The sequence below is a fragment of the Erigeron canadensis genome, chromosome 1, assembly GCF_010389155.1.
Source record: "Erigeron canadensis isolate Cc75 chromosome 1, C_canadensis_v1, whole genome shotgun sequence".
Lineage (NCBI taxonomy): Eukaryota > Viridiplantae > Streptophyta > Magnoliopsida > Asterales > Asteraceae > Erigeron > Erigeron canadensis.
This window is the reverse complement of record NC_057761.1, coordinates 33534299-33554872: the sequence shown is the minus strand read 5'-3', so window position 1 is coordinate 33554872 and position 20574 is coordinate 33534299. Positions and strand designations below refer to the sequence as shown.

At 35.2% G+C, this 20574-nt stretch overlaps 3 protein-coding genes across 4 annotated transcripts; all 3 read right to left on the bottom strand.

Moving 5' to 3' along the window:
- Positions 1 to 2142: 2142 nt before the first annotated feature.
- LOC122584884 (probable sodium/metabolite cotransporter BASS4, chloroplastic) lies at positions 2143 to 10846 on the bottom strand. Of its 2 annotated transcripts, none has more exons than XM_043756958.1 (14): positions 10572 to 10846; positions 10323 to 10437; positions 9519 to 9626; positions 9305 to 9372; positions 8805 to 8883; positions 8186 to 8244; positions 8012 to 8080; positions 7685 to 7798; positions 7511 to 7532; positions 4430 to 4497; positions 4181 to 4266; positions 3440 to 3569; positions 3167 to 3268; positions 2143 to 2466 (listed from the first exon to the last, which is right to left on the bottom strand). In XM_043756958.1, exons 1-14 carry the CDS (start codon positions 10767 to 10769, stop codon positions 2392 to 2394), a joined length of 1293 nt encoding a protein of 430 aa, XP_043612893.1. In that variant the 5' UTR covers positions 10770 to 10846; the 3' UTR covers positions 2143 to 2391. The 2 variants fall into 2 exon arrangements, with proteins under 2 accessions (XP_043612893.1, XP_043612894.1); XM_043756959.1 differs by having other exon boundaries at positions 10323 to 10431.
- Positions 10847 to 11976: 1130 nt separating this feature from the next.
- Positions 11977 to 13678, bottom strand: LOC122585107 (rho GDP-dissociation inhibitor 1-like). Its single transcript, XM_043757205.1, has 5 exons — positions 13144 to 13678; positions 12816 to 12882; positions 12506 to 12724; positions 12299 to 12423; positions 11977 to 12181 (listed from the first exon to the last, which is right to left on the bottom strand). The coding sequence occupies exons 1-5, from the start codon at positions 13402 to 13404 to the stop codon at positions 12104 to 12106; spliced, it is 750 nt and encodes a 249-aa protein (XP_043613140.1). The 5' UTR covers positions 13405 to 13678; the 3' UTR covers positions 11977 to 12103.
- Positions 13679 to 18321: 4643 nt separating this feature from the next.
- On the bottom strand, positions 18322 to 19391 carry LOC122580534 (protein YIPF5 homolog). The gene has a single exon (XM_043752810.1). It carries the CDS (start codon positions 19272 to 19274, stop codon positions 18513 to 18515), a length of 762 nt encoding a protein of 253 aa, XP_043608745.1. The 5' UTR covers positions 19275 to 19391; the 3' UTR covers positions 18322 to 18512.
- Between the last annotated feature and the right edge of the window lie 1183 nt (positions 19392 to 20574).

Below are 20574 nucleotides of genomic sequence, written 5' to 3'. Positions count from 1 at the left end.
CAACAATACAACACTATAAAAACATATATACAAATCCCTTCTCTTTTGATGAAGAAGTGATATTTTATTTGAGACACATGGAAAAAATATCAAATATTTGAAAAATTATAATTAGGCAAAAATGTTATATGTTATCTATAAATATGTCATAAAATTTTCCATATCTTCTCTTAGTTATATATAAAAATAATTAGTATACCTTTAAAATATGCTGTACGAATTTGGTAAAGTATAGAAAAATACAAGTAGATATGAAAAAAAAATAAAATAAAATTCGAGTCTGGACGTTTGTTTGTGTAATTTGACTCCCTAACGGCTGACGCACGTTTTTTGTCCCGTTTTCTTTTTCTTTTCTATTCGTCATTTTGTTCACCTACTACAAAGTATTTTAAGTATTGTAATAGTAATGCAATTAAGTAATAACTTTGTTTAAATGCAAAATTCATTTTCTAATATGAGTAATGTTTGGTCAAGTCTATAACACTTTGATTAAAGGTGTATGAAGTAAAATGTAAACCGCAACTATTGGTGGTTGTCACATATTCACCAACAATTGATTCCACTCGATACTGTAGACCTAATACAAATGCTTAAAAAAATGTACCCAAGGTCAAATATATATAAATGTATTTTAGATCCGATCGCAACTTCGAATATGGAATTCAAAGGGATCAAATAGGAAAGGATACTCTGAATCATAGAACTCTAATGAAATATACGATCAACCAACATTTATCGAATTTGAAAAAGAGTTTAATTTATTTTGTTGTTATTACATCATGTATTAAACTCTTAAACATATATTATATGTTTCAGACTCTTTTTATTGTTAACAACTTATGTGATTGTTAAGCTAACAAAAACTTTGTTATATGATGCTATACACAATTTTTTTCTCTTCTTATATTTATGATGTCTTGTTTGTAATCCATTAAAAAAGTTCGGTTACAATAGGAACTGTTGAGTCCAATACGTATCTTTAACTTTGTGATGTCTTATTTGTAGGCCCTTCTTTAAATCTAGACTTTAAGTCAATCAATGATCTATATATAGTGAAAATGAGACATAAGACTATCAGGAGCAAGGCGTTTCTTTTCCACCTTTCACCTCAGGAAGCCCTGGAAAGCCTAGAACATTGCCCCAAGGGGCTTTCTTTGACAAAAAAATTGAAGGGGCGTGAGAAAAGGGACGCCAAAAAGGAAGAAAGAAACACACACACATGCATGAGAGAGAAGGAATCTTAGTGGGTCCATATTGGAGCTTTTTATCTAACGCCTTGCTCCAACAAATAAAAAGAAATGCCCCTTGATGACTGGACTGCCATGTGTCGCGAGATGCCCCTAGAAAAGAAAGTCTTGCTCCGGATAGTCTAAGCTAAGAGGTTGACATTGACAAAAGACATTCAATGCTAAAATTATAGATCTATTATCTCTATCTTCATATTTACCTTTGTCGTACGTTTGGCACGCAAAGCTTATGTTTATGAAAGCTTCGAGTTATTATTTTATTTTTTTGAAGTTGCAAGCTGAAAGATTTGTTTGCTTCGCAAAATAATTTAGAGTTTATGGAAAAAATTAGCTCAGGGACAATAAGCTATTCTAGTTAGCTCTTAAAACCTTAATTAAAGCAAAACCTTGAATATACATGTTACAAGCACATTTAGAACTTAGAAGTATGCAACAAAGGTATCATACATCTCTTAATTTGTTTTATTATATACGGTTTACGTCATCTTTGTTCATTATGAAGATGACGTTACCCAATAACATACACAAACGGATGACGTTACCTGATGAAAGAAAATTCATGGCCACAGATTTCAAGAACATCCTGACTGCCATTTCCCAGGAACTCCAACCTTGCAACAACTCTTGAAATCTACCATCTGTAATTAGACATAAGATAAATTGTGCAAATGAAGAATACTTTGAATTAGTAGGGAAGAAATAAATAAATTAGGAAAGCTAAAGTACCTGATCAAAACTTGTGCTGTTTCGGATGACGGCCGATCCAGTAACCGATGGCAATTTTGTGAAAGCCATTGTTTTCTGGCAGTTAAATAAGAGGAAAGGATTTCCGAAAAGATGTAGTGAAGATATTTGTAGCTCCTCATCGATATTGAGAGTTCTGGTCAAATTAATCTAATCTAAGAATCAGGTACTGAAGTTTCATTCATTTCAAGTTTCAAAGTTGCAGCAGTGTACACTGTTCTAACTTCTAAACATGTCAACATGTTATATAGTTTTTGTACATAGTCTTTACATAACATACTTGAAAACGGACAATTCCCATGATTTGTGAAAAAAATAACAAATCAAAAATAACCACTGAGATGCCATCTGTTGATGCAATCAGCCAAACTATTCTTTATATAGACATTGTGATTGTAATCTAGGCTGACTTGGCATTGTTAAGTGACTGTTCCTTCTTGTTCCAAAAACTTACAAAGAAAGAGTCCATGATAATCTACACCAAAGCATTCACATATGTTAGTAGTGCATGTGGGACAACGCTAAGAATATACTAGTTACAGCAACCTTTAAAAAATTTACATTTTAGAATGTTATGGTGTATTAGTTTCAGATTTTCCCAATTATACCATTTGTCATATTGAAATGAGTGTGGAACTCCAAGGGGCTTTTGATATATAAATGATTTTAACGCAATTTAACTACCTGCTTCCAAACTGCTAGAGGGGCCAATTTCGACCAATACTTATTATTAATGGTTCGATTATTGTTATCTTTTTATATCCAACTAAATGGGTTAAATTTAAGATTTTAGCTAAAAAAGAAAACAGGTCATACAAGTGAATCAGGTTTATAGTCGTGCAGAAGTGTGCTGTTAATGCAGAATCAACTGGTGAGGTTAAAAAAGTTATCTAAAAAAGAAAATGGGGCAAATTAGTCAATCAGGTATAAAGTAACGCGAAAGTATGGCGTTAACAAAGCAAACAATCCACTAAATCACTTTTTAGAAAAGTAGCTTACTGTAATCACTAATATATTTATGTAAATATAGCAATACACAACAGAAGCTATCATGAACATGTTTGTTTTGGGTCAACCCTAGTCCCAACCCAAACCAAAAGTACCTGCTTTGACCCATAACCCAAGCCACCCATTTATAAAGCTAAAAATAATACAAACATATTGATGTGCTAAACCTGGTTTAAATGTGCTGCAACACAGGGAAGAACGAGCAATCCCGATTCACCAAATGCACCGCCGAGTTGATCCACAACAGCAACCAGCACCGGCAAAGTTTTCTGAAAATAGTTTGCAACAGATTACGTCTCACTTAAAATATGAACACGATATATGGAATCATAACAACCTATAATTGCTATATCCAAGTATGAAAAAAATTGCTGACACCATATCTACAAACTTCAGCAACATCATATGTAATACTGTGATAAGAAGCTATCAAATGTCACCTGACTAGCAACAAGTAAGAGGGCAGTGGAATTTTCTTTCTTTGCAAAAACAGATTTGCTGCCACCAGTTACAGCAGACAGGATCTGTATTGAGAGGGCGTTGAAAGCCAACAGCATGAGGTGAAGGAGCCTGTAGTTCATATTTTCAGTTGAAATGATTAGAACTTTGGTACTTTAACGTTGAAAAGAGACATCATATACTTAACCAGTTTCTTAAGTCTGGTGATGAATATATTCCAATTCTGACTAAGTTATCACTTAGGATTCAAATAATTAGTTTTGGATAATCCAATAATGAAGTTACATCATTTAGTTGCAGCTAAACTGATTCCCTAATGGGCACATTAAAATTGCCTGTTACCCCATTGTAGAAACCTATCTTAAAGAAGCAAAGAAAAGTAGATAAACATAAACTAATAACTAGCACGGTACCCGGGCAATGCGGCAACGACGATGGCGGTGTGATAGTGGCGGTGGCGGCGTTAAATGGTGTAGTTAATTGATGTAAAGGTGTTTGATTTAAAGGGGTAGTAGAGATATTTTATAATGTAAGAGATGATGGAGTAATTTAATATTAAGGGTTGGTGATGATTTAATTCAATGAGGGTAGTTTGGTCAATTCGCATCCCATTTTTTCTTAACTTTCAACATGAGGCTATAATTTTTATATAGTAGTATAGAAGTATAGATATAGATAATCTTTCCACACTACAAGATCAGAGGGAAATAATTAGAACATACGCTCCCATTAGTACAGCAACAAGAAAAATGGCAGGCTTAACCATTAGAAGCAGTGACCTTGACCTGCTCACTTGTATCCAGGGGACCTGAATAAGATTAGCCATCAAACACAAAAGTTGGATTCTGCAAGTGAACATATTAGCAGTATATAAATGAAAAAATGTGTAACACATTGATATTTGTAGCTTTTGCACAAGGGTTTCCTCTTCTATTATAGAATTTAAAAACAGTGAAAATTTATAGCCTTACCAAACTAAGTAAGATAGCATTTACTTGCGATAAAAGCTTGCGATTGGTATCAGCAAAATCCGCAACACCTGCAATGTGTGTGAATATATGGACATTTTAGAAGGACAATCAACAGACATATCACATATTGTTGGGTGTGAAGGCTTGGGCCTGTGTTTTGGCCTTAGCACTGTTTTAGTTGGCTGTTTAGGAAGCCCATTAGGTTTCCTTGTTCAGCAAGCAAGAAACCCTAATCTGTTCTATAAATATATTCTCATTGTAATTGTAATTAAATGGTTCAGAGCTTAATAAAATAACCTAGTTGCAGCCGGTGGACTAGCCCCCTACTGGGGCCGAACCACGTTAAATTCTTGTGTCGTTTATCTCTTTTCCGGTTTTTTATCTTCTTGTTTAATTGCTTCCGTTGTGCTACCGCATAGGGCTGTTCCTAACAAGTGGCATCAGAGCTAAGGTTCTGTTTGATTCGATTCTGTCTTTGTTCATTGGCTGCTGTCTTTGTCGATTAGGGGTCCTGTTTTGCCCCCTTGTTCGCTGTATTTTCCTACAGCAGGCTACAAGCCAAGGCTGCTGTTATTTTTCGAATTTGTCTGCTGCTGTCTGCTCTGCTGTTTTGCAACTGTTTGCAGCCGTTAGCTGCTGTTTTACAGCAGTGTTTAGGACCTGTTGCCGCCGCCAAGCTCTATTTACAGCCACCGTGATTAGGATTTTTCTATCCTTGTACGCCGCTGTTTACTGCTGATTTGCAGCTGTTAGCTGCTGGAACTGCTGTTGCTGCTGTTTTTTTTTTGTTCTTTCTGATTCGATTTGTTTCTGAGGTCTGGTTTGCAGCTGATTTTGCTGCTGTTCCGCTGCTGTTTCATCACCAAATAGGCGCCTGCCCATCGCCGCTGTTGCAGCTGTCTTTGCTGTTGTCAGCGCCGCCGATTGGAACACTGTTAGGGTTTCTGTTTTTTTGGGGTTTTGGTGTTGATTGATCGATTGGAAGATAAAGCACTGTTTTGGTTTTGTTTCTAGTTCGAGAAGGTATTTGGCTACTGTTCTTGGTTACCATCGTCACAATCTTGTTCGTCATTATCAGAGGTTGAGGTATTGTCTCTATTCAGTTTATGGTTGAGTTGTATCTAGGGTTATTTTGATTCACGATTAGGGTGTGTGTTTATGGGTGGTTCCTAAGTTTGTTGCTGTGATATTACCTTGATCGATTAGAAAAGAAAAGATAAGTACCATCGTTTGAAGTTAGTCCATTGAAACAAGGTATTAGGTAGTTTAGGGTTAAGCCTTTGTTCGACCGGGTATATACAAGTGTTTTGGAGTGGACTGGATTTCTGTTGGATGTGGCACCGTTTTTGAAGAAAATAGAACTAGTAGGTTTGGAGTGCTTTGAGTTTTTGAGTATTCTTGTTCCGGGGTTGCTAGTGTCGACACGAGTGAAAAAAAAGTTAGTCAAGTCATGGAACTAACGCTTGTTTCCTCTACTATTGTTATTGATCATTTGTTGTGTCTGGAACTATGGATGTTATTCTGTATCCAATTTTGATTAGTGGTTTGATTATTGAGTAGATCTCTGTATTGAAATTGGGTGAAAGTTTTTCGCTCGTTGAATACGGGTGAAGGTTCGTCTCATGAAGTCTTGTTTAGCATGGGTTGGAATAACAAAGACAATGGGAGCTGGGCGTATTGACTTGTCGGGTTGCATGAGGTGCTTAGGGTTTTAGAGTCGCCCATGGTTGATAAAATTCTACTTATGAGAATGTATCTAGGTTGATGCATTGGGACTCATTGGAAGGCAGTGAAGACTCTTGTTACAGATTCTGGTTTTGCTTCATTTAATGTCACCCACTGTAGTGATGCACTGGTGAATCTGTTGATTAGACTTTTGGAGTGTGCAGATTACTGCGCTACCGGAAGAATTAAACCAACTTTCGGAGAAAAGTCTTGGCTTGCAGATTCGAGAGTTATACGAGTCTGGTTTGCGGTAGAGGACTCGGGGACTTTCAGGTAATTTGTTTGAGCGTATTCAGAGGTTTGAACTTGGACGGAATTTTGTAACAATGGGAGCATGAAGAGTGTTTTGACATATGTTGAAATCGACGTTGGGTTCTGAAGACCAGTTTCCGAATGAAATCTCTTGTGATGCTACCGTTAGTGGAGAGTGTTATTGTTCCTATGGAGTCTCTGAAGCTGGTATTTCAAATCAGTGGGAACCGGTTGAGATTGAGAACGAGTCATTGGTGGTCTTTGCCATGACTGGGATAGAGTTTCTGACTGTATTGGAGCAATTTACAGCTTCAATGGGCCTTTCAGGTGACTGATGAAAAGGGCCGCTACAACTAAGTATATTTAGGATGCATGGATTGAAGTTTGGTTTGGTTTGGTTTGTTCTTGGGAGTTGCACCTGTGAACCCTTCTGTTCCTATCGATTTTTATTGAAATCTTAGCTTGTTCATGGAGAACTAAAGACTTGAGAAACTTCCGTTGTTGAGTTTTAGTTTGTTCTTGGAATTGGAGGCTTAAGGAGTTCTGTTACCTGAAGATTACTGGAGTTACAGTTTGATCGAGATATTATTTGCTTGAATGGCGGGCTCGAGTTTTTCGCAAGGCCTTCAAGTGGGAGATTGTTCGGTGTGAAGGCCTGGGCCTGTGTTTTGGCCTTAGGGCTGTTTTAGTTGGCTGTTTAGGAAGCCCATTAGGTTTCCTGGTTCACCAAGCAAGAAACCTTAATTTGTTCTCCTATAAATACATTCTCATTGTAATTGTAATTAAATGGTTCAAAACTTAATAATATAACCTAGTTGTAGCCGGTGCCCCTACTGGGCCGAACCATGTTAAGTTCTTGTGTCGTTTATCTATTTTCTGGTTTTTTATCTTCTTGTTTAATTGCGTCCATTGTGCTACGGCTAAGGTCTGTTCCTAACACATATGTACTTGCAAAATTGGTTAGTTCACTTCAGAGACTGCCTCACAGAAAGGAAGTCTCACTACTCTGAAAATTACCTTTTTGCAACAGCAAAAGTCAATAACTTAAAGTTTTAATGCATACTAGGGTCTATGGATCCGCTTAGGCAGAGCAAGAATAATCACCTTTGAAGGATTCCCGAAGAACCTGTCAAAAAGAGAGAAATTGAGAACTATAAGATGAAGAGTATAACCGAACCTTGACATACTTTAAAAAGGTATTATGCAATTCACAGAACTAATAAGAAGTTTGTATGATATGTATGTGATCAGGTAGAAGCTTTAAAACAAACAGGTTACCTTCCCCAAAATTAGAGGTATCAAAAGCGTGACCAAAAGGCTTTTAAATAGTTGATCAGCTGGAACAGATGTACCCACTCCACCAGCTATCAGTTTTGAAATAGAAAAAGGAACCTACAAGATATCGAACGCACTCAAATGAGATTCATAGCACACACTTTCCAATAAGAAGTTTCCCTGGAAGAGAGAACCAAGTATACATGAAATTTATGTAAAGGGATTTATGCGTGTAGTTTGACTAATATCTTGTTAGGGTTTTAATTTCAAGTGATGTTATGGTACCTCAAGCAGGCAGCAGGAATTATAGAGTCGCAGTTTTTAACTTACTATTAGAATTCCTAACAGACTCGATATTACAGTCATTGCAAGAGCCAACGCTGAATTTCCTCCAGCAAGCTACATTTAAAATATCATATTCCGGTGACAATCAATACTTTGCTCAATTTAGAATAATATAAAGCTAATGTAATTGAAGAAAGTTTGCAGGAACATTCATCGAACCCGCGTTAAAGCAACTCCACTTGATAATGTTGTAGGCATACAGCTAAATAGCGCTAGTCCTGTAAGTCAAAAGGATAATGTTGTAGGCATACAGCTAAAAAGACAAAAGGATAAGGATCGAGATTTGAGATTATAAGTTGCCATGTAAGTCAAGGGACTTGTCTGTTAATTAGAAGTCAAATATTGATCCAATAAAAGAACTAGAGTTCACTTTCAAAAGTAAGATAGTAACTTTACAATTCAACCCTTAATACACTATTTCACAAAACTGATAGGAATAGGTTCGAAAAAGCAATGGTAATATTGTAATCTTTCTATTACACAATGCAATGACTACACTTGCTAAAACTTTGTGTTTAGTGGTTGTGGACACTTAATAGGGACAGAGAAATATATACAAAATTCTACAAGCTATACTTGGATCAATGTATCCTATTTCCAGCTCCTGAGTCCTGTCCACTAAAAATTAAACCTTGTTTTGAGCATTTTCTAAATTGCAAGTTACCATTTGGTGCATCGTAATCCTATACGTCAGTCACTTAAATGCACAATACGATAAAACTATATGCATTAAATTAAGACTAGAAATGTAAGGCATGGTCCGTTTTTAAGGCAATACCTGTGACAAATTCTTGAGGTTGGAGATGAAGTTGCAGGATAACTTTGGAAAAGAGAGGAGTCAGCAATAAAATAGAAGCCTGCACTGACAATGATAAGAGAGTGTATCAGAATGTTTTCATCTAATATGAAGACAATATGTTAACTATGTATGATGCCAACCAAAGATAAGAAAAACTATACCCACTTCTTATGCAACTATGTATGATGCCGGTCAAAGATTAAGAGCTAAAAACAATGCTTATGCAACCATGTATGATGCCGGCCAAAGATTAAGAACTAAAAACAATGCTTATGCAACCAGATACGATGTCGGTCAAAGATTAGAAAAACATAACACAATGGTTATAAAACTATGCATGATGTCTGTCAAAGATTAGCAAAGCTAAACAAACATTCTGTAATCAATTTTTTTATTCAGTATTAATATTATTCCTTCTGCTAAATGAAAAGAATGAACATACGAATCATGATGGCAATTGTAAAAGTTTTAATTCATACTAGCCCGAAAAGTCCAACTGGCCATGCTTCAGCAGCTGCACCGATTTCATCACTACGCAGTGTCAGTCCTGATTACGGAAACAAGATCATAAGCTGGTTAAAGAAAAAAGGGATTTGTCATATTGGTAAATCACTAAAAGTATGACTTTCTTTCGAATAATACACTGTTCAATAAAAGTAAAGATTGCTCTGACTAACCATATGTATTTCATACCTGATATGATAAATATCCCAAACGTGCTACATTTTGATAAATGGTATCTATGAGCGAGACAGCCAAGACTAGGATTTGTAAGACCTAATGCTACTCCTCCAATAAGAGCTGTACCAAATTAACTTAAAAAACATTACATCAGTAGGTAATGCACTAATGTCTCGATAAAAACTTAAAAGATGAAGAGTCACTAGGAATCACATTCACTACAAAAGTACAAATATAACATTCGATAAAAAGCTTGTGGTTGTTGCTATACGTCACAATACTACAATTACTTGACCAGTTTCTTTTTACCAAAGAGCACACAGTAAGATGCCTGAACTCGAAACTCTGAAAAAAAGCAATTGGTATCATTGAAAGAAAAGCCACTTAGTCTACGGACCAGTTAACTAGAGGAGTTTTATGTCATACAAAATGTTATAACTTCGATAATTATGAAAAAATTCGAACAAACTTACACAATGACCTCAAGCCATGTCTTTTTCAGGTTCTCTTTCAAGTACATTACTTTTTCATAAATTTTACCATACATCATATTGCGAAGCTGGGTAAAAAACTAGTACGGCTCCCCAATTGGGACAACTAAAATAGTCCGTTGTCATTTTAGTCTATTACGAGTAACATTTAACACTTATAGCTTCACAAGTGCATTGTCATATACAACACTTATCAATTTTACGAATCATTATCCTTTAACGTAACATCCCATCAACACATCATACAGTTATACACTTAAACAATCAAATTACACAAAAAGGCATACACACAAACAATATATATATATATATACAAATCAATTACCTAATGGAAGGAAATTGCTAGATGCAAAATTCAACAAAGGCTGTACAAAAATCGAAAAACTCGGTACTCCTACTATCCGTTTACGACCGCCATCCGGACCGCTATTTTCCTGAAACTTCAATGACAATACTACTCCTCAAATCATTTACATATAATGAAGACATAAATCATAACAATTTGTTAATAAACGGATACGTATTTAACTTAAAACAAAATGTATTAACTGAATTTAAATATAAATGTAACAACCTGAGCGGAATTGGTGCTGTTTCGGATTACGAGTGGCCGGGTGAATGAAAGAGGAAACAATGAGTGGCGGCTTAAGGCACGATTGCCGGAAAATGTAAGGTGCGATGACGTCAGATTGTGGCGGTTTGTCGATCGGAATGGAGTGGTTCCGGTCACCGGAGAATTGAGAGTTGTTAGGGTTTGAAGAGTTCCCGCCATGGGAAACAAAATGAAAGCTCCGCCTCACACACCACACTACAACTGTGTGTTTGTGTTTGAGGGACTGATAGTTTTTTTTTTCTTTTTTTTGAGTAAGTGGTACTCGTAGTTACTTTGAGTCTCCGTCCACGTTGACCCAATGTAAAACAATTTTAGTGGTCGTCAACAAATGAATATAGTTTTTTTTTTCTTTTTTTTAACAAATGAATTGGTGGTGACTTGTTTGCATAGTTTGCCACCCGTTCAAATGTAACATGTGGGTTTTAATTATATGGTTGTATGTATAGAGCCATAGTGGAGTTTCTTTCGCAGTGGTTATTGAAGTTTTTAGTATGGGTCACTCTGAAGTACCAAGCAATATTATTAAGAGAGGGCCAAAATTTACGAAAGATTAATATCAAAAAGAACATTTTTCAAATTAATCGTCAGATATGACAGCACTATTGAAATTGAAAGAAAAAACGAGGAGTCCAGGTTCAGGATCCCTATGATGATTGATGAACCACCCTGGTTTCGTTCTTTTGTAGGTATGCCGTATGAGTAAGCAAGAATGAGTTTGGATGACGGATTTGGTTTTGAAAAATTATGAATCAAACTATCTACTTGAGCAACACTATGTATGACAATTCGTACTTGTATATTAATCCAATCCGATGATGATCACTTTCTCCACGTCCAATATAGCATTTTCCTAGCCCAAAATCTTGTTTAGTATGAAGGTATTACAAAAATTACAACACTAATTCACCTAAATCCTTCACTTGGCATGTTTTGATTGAGTTTTAAGTTCTAAATATATAACTGACACCCTGAGATAGAAGATTGATTTCCACTGGAACTCACATTGTTCATACTTAGTTCATCATCTTAACAGATGAAATCAACATCTCTTTAATAAACTATTTGAGTAAATTAAATAGGCAAATTGCATTGATCGTTCTTAACTCTTCAATATTACATCTGTCGTCCCTAAATATTTCTGAAACTATGCATACCCACATCATAATTGACCAAGTCCAAATTTTGTAACAAGTCCTTAAACCTTATCAATAGCGTCGTCTCAAAAGTAGAGATCGACCTCCATTGTAAAATCGAACAAGTTACGGATGATCTATGCAGTTTGCGTCGAACCACAGGGACAACTTAGTGTAATATACTCTAAACTATAAAAATATACTAGTTCAGTCATAAAATAACATTGTAGTAGTAAATAACAATCATTAAAGTTTTTTCTTAATTGATAGAAAATTCTGAAATGGAAAACTGAGAATTACACGCTAGCTAGTAATATAAGAAAACAAGCATAAAATTTCCAAGATGTCTGAGGATCTTGATCAAGATGATTGCCAGTCTTTCCTGATATCAAATGTGTAGTTCAATTCCAAGTAACACTTGTTATCATCATCAAGAAACTACACAGCATTAAAACAACCCGAAAAGGGCTATGTTAGCTAGTGTATCTTTAAAAATCACGAACCGTGCTAAAATAATGTGAAACAAACTGAAACTTGATAGCACACAATTAGTACCTTAGTTCTTGCCGAATATGATCCTCTAGCAAGTATGCCAGAAGGGGTGGTATCTTCAGGAATTTCATGTGTATAAAGCTCTTGTTGAGGACTAAAAGTGCCAATCATTTCCTTGGTTTTGTCAACTGTAAACGTACAATATGTCACCCAATTTTCAAGTTATAAGGATCATACTATAATAAAGATTCGTGTCGAGATGGATCAAACCTTTGAGACCGGTTTTCCAGACTGTGTTAGTGTACTTGAGACCAGAGACAATGTTGTTCTGAACTTGGAAAGTGAACTTGATAGTATAACGACTCCCTTCTTTCAGGGTAAACCATGTCCCTTTGATTTTTCCGTTATCAGGAACTGTAAGAACTAAATCTTGTCTGCCAGGAGATACAATAGACAGGCTCAGAATCTTGACTTCTGGATCTAAAGTTTCTGCAACATGAATAATGTACGTTAGACCAATTTAACATCATAAAAGTTCTAATAGAACTACAGCAGGGAATGACATTTCTTAAAAATGTACCTGCAACAGCATTAATATCCACAGATCCAAGAAGTTGTTCTTTCCATCTCATTAAGCTCTCATCATCCTAAAATTAGTGATTACGAAATAATTTGTAACAAGGAACGTACATGATCAAAAAATGTCGGAAACTTTACTTGCAAAATGTTGTTTGTTTGTCCCATATAGGCCTGGCAAAATGGGCGGGGCGGGTTTGGGTAACGGGTCAAAACGGTTGCAGGTCCATGCGTATCATTTCAGGAATACTGGTAAAAAGCTAATATGGGACTCCCATATTAGCATTGTAAAATGTAAGACATGAAAAAGAAAAGGAAACATAGTAATCAACCTTATCAGCTTCATATTGTTCTTTAAGGGTACGCTTTGGACCGATCTGTAACTTCTCTTGAACATCTTCGTGATCATCTTCATCTTCAGGGATACATATTGAACTCTCACTCATGTTCCTAGTAATCTTAGCCACCCCATTCTTGTCTTCAACCTCAGCATCACCTCTAGACTTCTCGGTATTTTCATCTTTATGATCATTGTCAATCTGCTTCTTTTCAAAGAATCCCATGCTTTTGGAACTCGAAATGCTATATACCATTTAACAACGAGAAAGTCTATCAACGATATTCACGAGGTCACGAATGCCCAAATAATAAAGACCTAGGATAGGATGAAACTAGAAAGAATGTATGTCTTTATAGGTTCATAAGGTATATAAGATAACAATACTAGTGAGCTCAAGCCACATTGTTAATAATATATAGCATTAAAGTTGGAATATTTAAAAGACAGATAGTTTTGCTTTGGGTCAAAGAATCATAAAAGGAAAAGATATTCAAAAAGAAATGAGATGATCTTCCAAGAAGATAAGACATATGAAAAAAAGAGTTTTTAATGTTTGAAAATTTGAAGTGCAAAGAGAGGAAATGGATCTGAGAATATATTATAGAGATCATGAAGGTCACTAAGGTGCACTACCTTCCATGAATATGAGACTATCAACTTCAAAAACAGCTGAGCATTAAGTGGATTATAATCATTAGATATGAAAGATACCCTTTTGACATTTTCTTATTGTTTATAACCATGTCTAATTGTCTATACATACATAGGTTACAATTCCTCCAATATGTATTCAATATATATATATATATATATTTCCCTATGCATGTGTTATTATTATATTCAATCAAGACCCCCCAATATTGTATTCAAGAAATTTTACTATTGCTCTTTTTTTTTCACAGTGAAATCTTTTGAGCATTTGAGTAACTCATACTAAAATATGTGGTTTCTTATAGAGAAGTAAAGTATAGATTTCTTAGTTACTTGTGGCATTGTGAAATTAAGTTCTTTTATCAGGGAAAACCACCTTTAAAGGATTCCTGAAATGAAAAAGAAAATACAATTTAAGGCTTTTTCATGCAAAACTTACTACTTAGTCCTTTATTTTGAAATTTAAAGTTGCACTTAAGATACAACCACCCTTGACTTCTTGCAACATGACTTAGTTATTGGTGAACTTAATTATTAAAAAATTAACAAATATAAAAAAATTATAAACAATAATGATTAGAAAACTATCAGAACTTTGAAATTTTTGGTGCTGGAAGCCAAATCTCTAACTTCACTAATTCATATAAGCAAAACTAAATGTGAAACAAGATGAAGAATTCAAATATGGTTAACCTATCTGAAACTTGTTGATAGTAAGCATTATTTGAGTTTCGGAAAAGAAAGGAGAAAGGACTTTTGAAGCTTGCTGACTAGGGTTGGAAGCTAAATTAAGTCTTCGCCATAACATAAGAAAGTCGTGGAGTGTATAAGCCCCTTCCCAATTCAATTGTTGTTTGATGTAATAATAGAGGTGTCAGGCTCAGACTCTGAGAAAGATGACATGCGGCTAGTCCAATGATAGACTTTCTGCAGTTCTGTCCGAAAGTGTGAAGAAACTTGGGTGGTTCGATTTAATATTTGACTTGCACATGTAACTTAACACATCGAGTATCTTTTGATGTGTTTATTGGGATGTCACCTTTCGAACGTAAGATGCCAAATATACAACGAGATAAGTCAGTTTTCAATAGTGAAATCGGTCCAAGAAAGAACACATAACTATTCTTATATGTGAGTCATGTTGTGATTGCAATCTAGGCTGCATTGATCCTTGAGTGAATATGCATTCTTATTCGGCTATAATAATCAACTTGTTTCAAATGTATGTAAACCAAATACAAAAAAGGTTTTAGAAAAGTGTAACAGTGATCAGATCAACAGAATTTCATGAATTACACTTACACTCGCATTAACTGAGGCTCAAAAAACTCGATTAGAGTTCAAGCCCGTAAAAGCTTTAACTCGACACATTTTACTTTTTTGAGCTCAGTATTGAAACTCCAAAAGGCTCAGTTAGTTGTCATCCCTAAAATCAGGCTCGGTTAGTTGTCATCCCTAAAATCTATTACAAGTTAAATATTGAAACCAAGAACACTCCATGGGGAACAAAGGGCTAGTTTTGCTGTTTCTTTAAGTAAATTCTGATGATATTTTACTCTTGCTATTTGTTTACATAAATGGCTAATAAAAGACTCAAACAGGATGGCAAAGGCACTGTAAATTTATTTGTGAAGAAGTGAGGTTCAAGATTACATGTTAATCATGTTAAAAGTAGCCATCTTTTCTGGGTAATCGCAACTTTTTCCAGCTAGCTTGCGTGATCTAAACAAAATGTCACGCTTATACATCACAGACTTGATAGCTTTTTACTGAGCTATACCAGCAAACATACTCACTCGTAGAACCAGACTCAAATTAAACATCAGGCCATGATACTTGACAGACCTACTACTTGACAAGGCACCAGAACTAGTAAATGAAAAATATTGGGGTTATAAACTAAACATTTATCTGTTGACATACGGAGCTTCATCACAGTCTGCTGCTGATATATATATCAAGACAGAAGACTGATTGTATTAAATTGAAGCTAGACAATCAAGCTTACTGTGCAAAGAAATCAGATATACAATATCTGGAAAGTTAAGAATTTCCAGAGTTTTTTGTATGGTGAGCCGGAATTGCTTATTTTGCTTATTGGTCCAGACGGTACATGCACCACAAGTTTCCCATGAACTAATGTCAGACTGAAATTAAACTAAACATTTATCTGCTGATATACAGAGCTTCATCACAGTCTGCTGCTGATATATATATCAAGACAGAAGACAGATTGTATTGAAATGAAGCTAGACAATCAACTGTGCAAAGAAATCAGAAATACAATATCTGGAAAGTTAAGAATTTCCAGAGTTTTTGTAAGGTGAGCCGGAATTTTGCTTACTGGTCCAGTCGGTATATGCACCACAAGTTTCCCATGAACTAATGTTTCAACATATGGAGGCACTAAAGTTGATTTACAAGCATTCGATAATTGAACAGCATATGTCTATATTAATCAAGAACGATGACTTGCGAAATTGCAATACCAGTGGAATGATCCAGAAATGCTCATCTAGAAAAATAGCATTTCAACATTCTAAGAAAAGTAGACTTCCCACAGACCCACAGTTTTGAGATTGTGTTTGCCAAAAGTGATAAACCTTTTCAAAAGAATGTGGCAGCCAAAATCGTCAAGAAATCTAGTAGGAAGTAATAGAAGATTCAAGATTCTCAACTAGAGGGCCAAATTTAACACTACCAAATCGTTCTATAAAACTAAGATTGTTCCCATTTTAAATATACTAGCAGGGACCTCATTTGACCTTAATAAGACAGCCCCAGTGAAAATTTAAGTCATTGCAGATAATCTGCAATTACTTAAGTCAGATAGAGGTGACAAAACTGGTTGGGCGGGCGGGTTGGGTAACAGGTCAAGCATTTGGTACAGGTCAAAATTGGTCAAGTTTGGTCAACCCACAAACACATGTTTGCCTTTAGTTGCTCGAAGGTTACAAATAACTATTTATTAATCTGATAAAATAAATTTTAAAACACTATTATCACAATGAGAAAACATATTTGGCATGCATAAACAAAACTCGACAGGCCATATATCTGATGAGAAAACAGGCCCAAGTAATTTTAGTACGAACAGGGCAGGGCCTAAAAGAGTAACATGTTTTTTTCAACATAAAGAACTTGGTCAATGTCAATACATAAAGCTGTGGTATGATAATATGCTAGATAAGCATATTGGTAAAAACAATAAATAAATTCAATCGAACTTATAAAGTTGTGCAACGATGCAAGAAAGACCATATGTTGAGAAGCAATATGCTACAGGATATTTTTGCTTACGCCTTACAGCTCAGAGATTATGAGCACCCCAAAAACTGTTGTAACACCATACAGAGGCACTAGATGACTTGCAGGTATTCCAGCATCTTGTATGTTATATTAGATATCAGATATTTAAAAGGTATTCCAGCATCTTGTATGTTATATTAGATATCAGATATTTAAAACATGAAAGCTAACTTAAGATATTACTAGATAGCCCAAAAATGATCATCTATCATCTAAGCAGACACACTTCAATATTCCAAAAAAAGCAGCTTCCCAAACTTCAAAATAATGTGTGCCAAAAGTAATAAACCTTTTCTAAACAATAAGGCAGCGAAATATGGCTAGAAATCTGGTCGGAATTCAGATAAGAAGATCATAACTAGAGCAGGTAGAGCCAACTTCAAAGCTGCCAGATTGATTTTGCCAGTAATAAGAATATTCCCATTTTCTATACACTAGCAAGTACCTCATTTAAGTTTGTCAGACAAGTCATCGGGTTACGCTTGAGTTATTGCAGACGATCTGATATTACTTAGTGTTAGAAAGAGGGAGCAAAATTGGTGCGTCAGGGCGGAGGGGTTGGACAGAAAGGGTCGCTTGGGTCAATCCATAAACACTATTCCTTTTTTGCTTTAAGATCACAAACAGCTATCTTACCAAATACTAAAACAGATTTTGACAAAAAGTCAACTTAGGAAGTTTGATGCCATACCGATTACCATTTTGGGTGAGTTCTGACCCACTTGAGTCATAACAGGGTATCCACCTTAGCTTAATACTTTTACCCATCCAATCTGTTAGACCCATTAAAGACAGAGTATTATCCTAATAGACCCTTTTTATCCACAAACAGGCATACACTGTCACCTAAGTCAGGATTAGCATACTCAAGCGTTCAAAATCTATGGTTGCGCCAGAGGTTGATTCTAGAAAAGTGATGCCTCAAAGCTATTTTATTTCATATCAAACATTTCTAACCTTACATTTAAGGCTTCAAAGTTTTAATATAATTAGATATTGTTTCAGATGTAATATACTAATATTTCCTTTCTGTTCGAAACAGCATACTTCATAGTTATCTAAGGGCTCAAGACAACATTTTTAGATTCACACTATATGTACTAATTCTGTTTCTACACTATAGCACAGCATAGTTATCATAACACGACCACGCATGTAACATATCGATCATAAGCATATAACAAACACAAGCAACAACACAAATATAAAATGCTATAAAACCAACTCTTTCATTCATTAATTCATTTATAACATTAATTAAAACCTAAACTTTAACATCAACAACTAGTCCACCAAATCCCTTTCTCATATACGCAACAACAAAACGTAAAAACAATATCAATAACAGAACACAAAGTTTCTAAACAAGTACTAGTAACCATAACATCATAAAACACCAACTCAAAACACGACCAACAACGAAAAAAGCATGTAAATCAAGAAACAAGCGTACGCAATAAGTCCACGATGCTCATCACCGCAGCTAGCAAGCTCCACCAACAACCTCGTACAAACCCTCGTCGACCAAATGACAAACACACCCATCATCCCAAACACCACAACCCCACCTTGAGGAACAAACAAACCGAGCGCCGACAATATCACAATCGGCAACATACAATACCCGATCAAACTTAAACATCTATACAAATCAAGGTTCCCATTTCGGCCTGCTAACATATTAAAAACGACGTACAAAAACAACGAGGCAACCGTAACCCAACCCAATATAATCCCAAAATGTAGCTTCCCTGCAAGCAATTGAAACAACCCAAATGCCATTAAAAATAAAAATGGACCTGACAGGTCAGCATCCTCATGGATATCCGTTTTCACTTTAAACGGGTTCAATATCGATACGGTTTTGTTCCAAATTTGTTTAGTATTGATACCTAGCTCTTCTAACAAAGGTGGTTCGTCGTCGAAATTAATGTTTGACCCGACAAGATTGTTGGAGGAGGTAGGGCCCATGAATTGTGGAGTGGAGAATGACGTGGAAGCTGGTGATGCTCCGATGTCGAATGACATGAAAGGGATACCGGGGTTTGATGATCGCGGTGGTTGGAATGGGGCGGTTGGGAGGCTCCGTCGTTGTGGGCCGCCGGTGTTGGGGTTGCCGCCCGACGGGAAGATTACCGGTGGGACGTTGAATTCTCTAGACATGATTGATTAATTGATTGATTAGGGTTTGATAATTTGGGGATTTTTTATTTTTTTTAGGTTTTAGGGCTTGGATTTGATTTGAAGAAGATTTATTTTATTTTTTGATTTATTGTTGGATCTGGAAGGAAGGATGGTATTTGATGGAAAAAAGGTTTTACATATAGACCCCTTGTATTTCTGTATGTTTGTCAAGTTATGGTTGAATTGGACTAGACTATATATTTGAGATTGTGATTTGATATTTGCGTCATCTGGACCTTATGTCATTCAACACGTGTACAAGAACGACTACAAGTTACCACCTTGGTTTTGATTACCTCTAAAAAGTCATCAAGTTCGATTATTCTTTAAATATTTTTTCTTTAACAATGAAATAAATAGTTTATTACTAGTCAATTTACCCGCACGTTGCTGCGGAACATGTTTTTCAAACGACAAAATTTGAATATAAACATGATAAAATCATCTACAAACAAAACTTGTAGTTGTTGCTATACACAAAGAAAAGTTAATGACTACTTTCAAAAAAGATAAAAACAATTTCAACAAACCATAGGTGAAAATCGTAAGGTTATAAAGTTTGAAGATGAGAAAGAAAGTAAAAAAACAAATACAAAAATCTTAAGAGTAAAACCGTAAACATGTAAAACTTATGTGATAAAAACATGAGATCATAAAGTTAGTTATTATTAAATATAGAAATAAAAACTTGTGAGGGTTAAATGTTAAAAAGTAAAAACTATAAGGAGAAATTAGGAAAAAAAATTGTGGGACATGATGCATTAGCTTTGTTGTATTTTATGTAATTTAACTCGTAAAATTTAAGTTAGTTTTTAGTATAAGTAATAATAGTCCAAATTTTGTCTATGATAACCCGATAGCTAAAAACAACTACCAGTTCACCCAACTCAGTTGAATAGAGTCAACACTTATTAGTCATATGATCCGAGTTTAGATTTAGATTTTCGTTTGTATAATACGAGTATTTATTTTGATAGTGAATATAGGTTTAGCCCTTTAAGTGTATGGTAATGTTTGCAATTCAAGTTTGGTTGTTTATATATGGAAATAGAGTAAGAAATTCAAGTTAAAAAAAAACTTAATGATAATTGCAAACAAAACTTGTAGTAAAAGGATGAGAGGTTTGTTTATACGAGTATATGCTTTATAAAAATTATTTTGTGATATATAAATATATATAGTCATGTGTATAGATCGTTATACCCTTATATTAAGCGTCCCTTTTATAAGGTAGTGATATGTACATCATTAACTTTTAATTGTACACCACCAAACATGT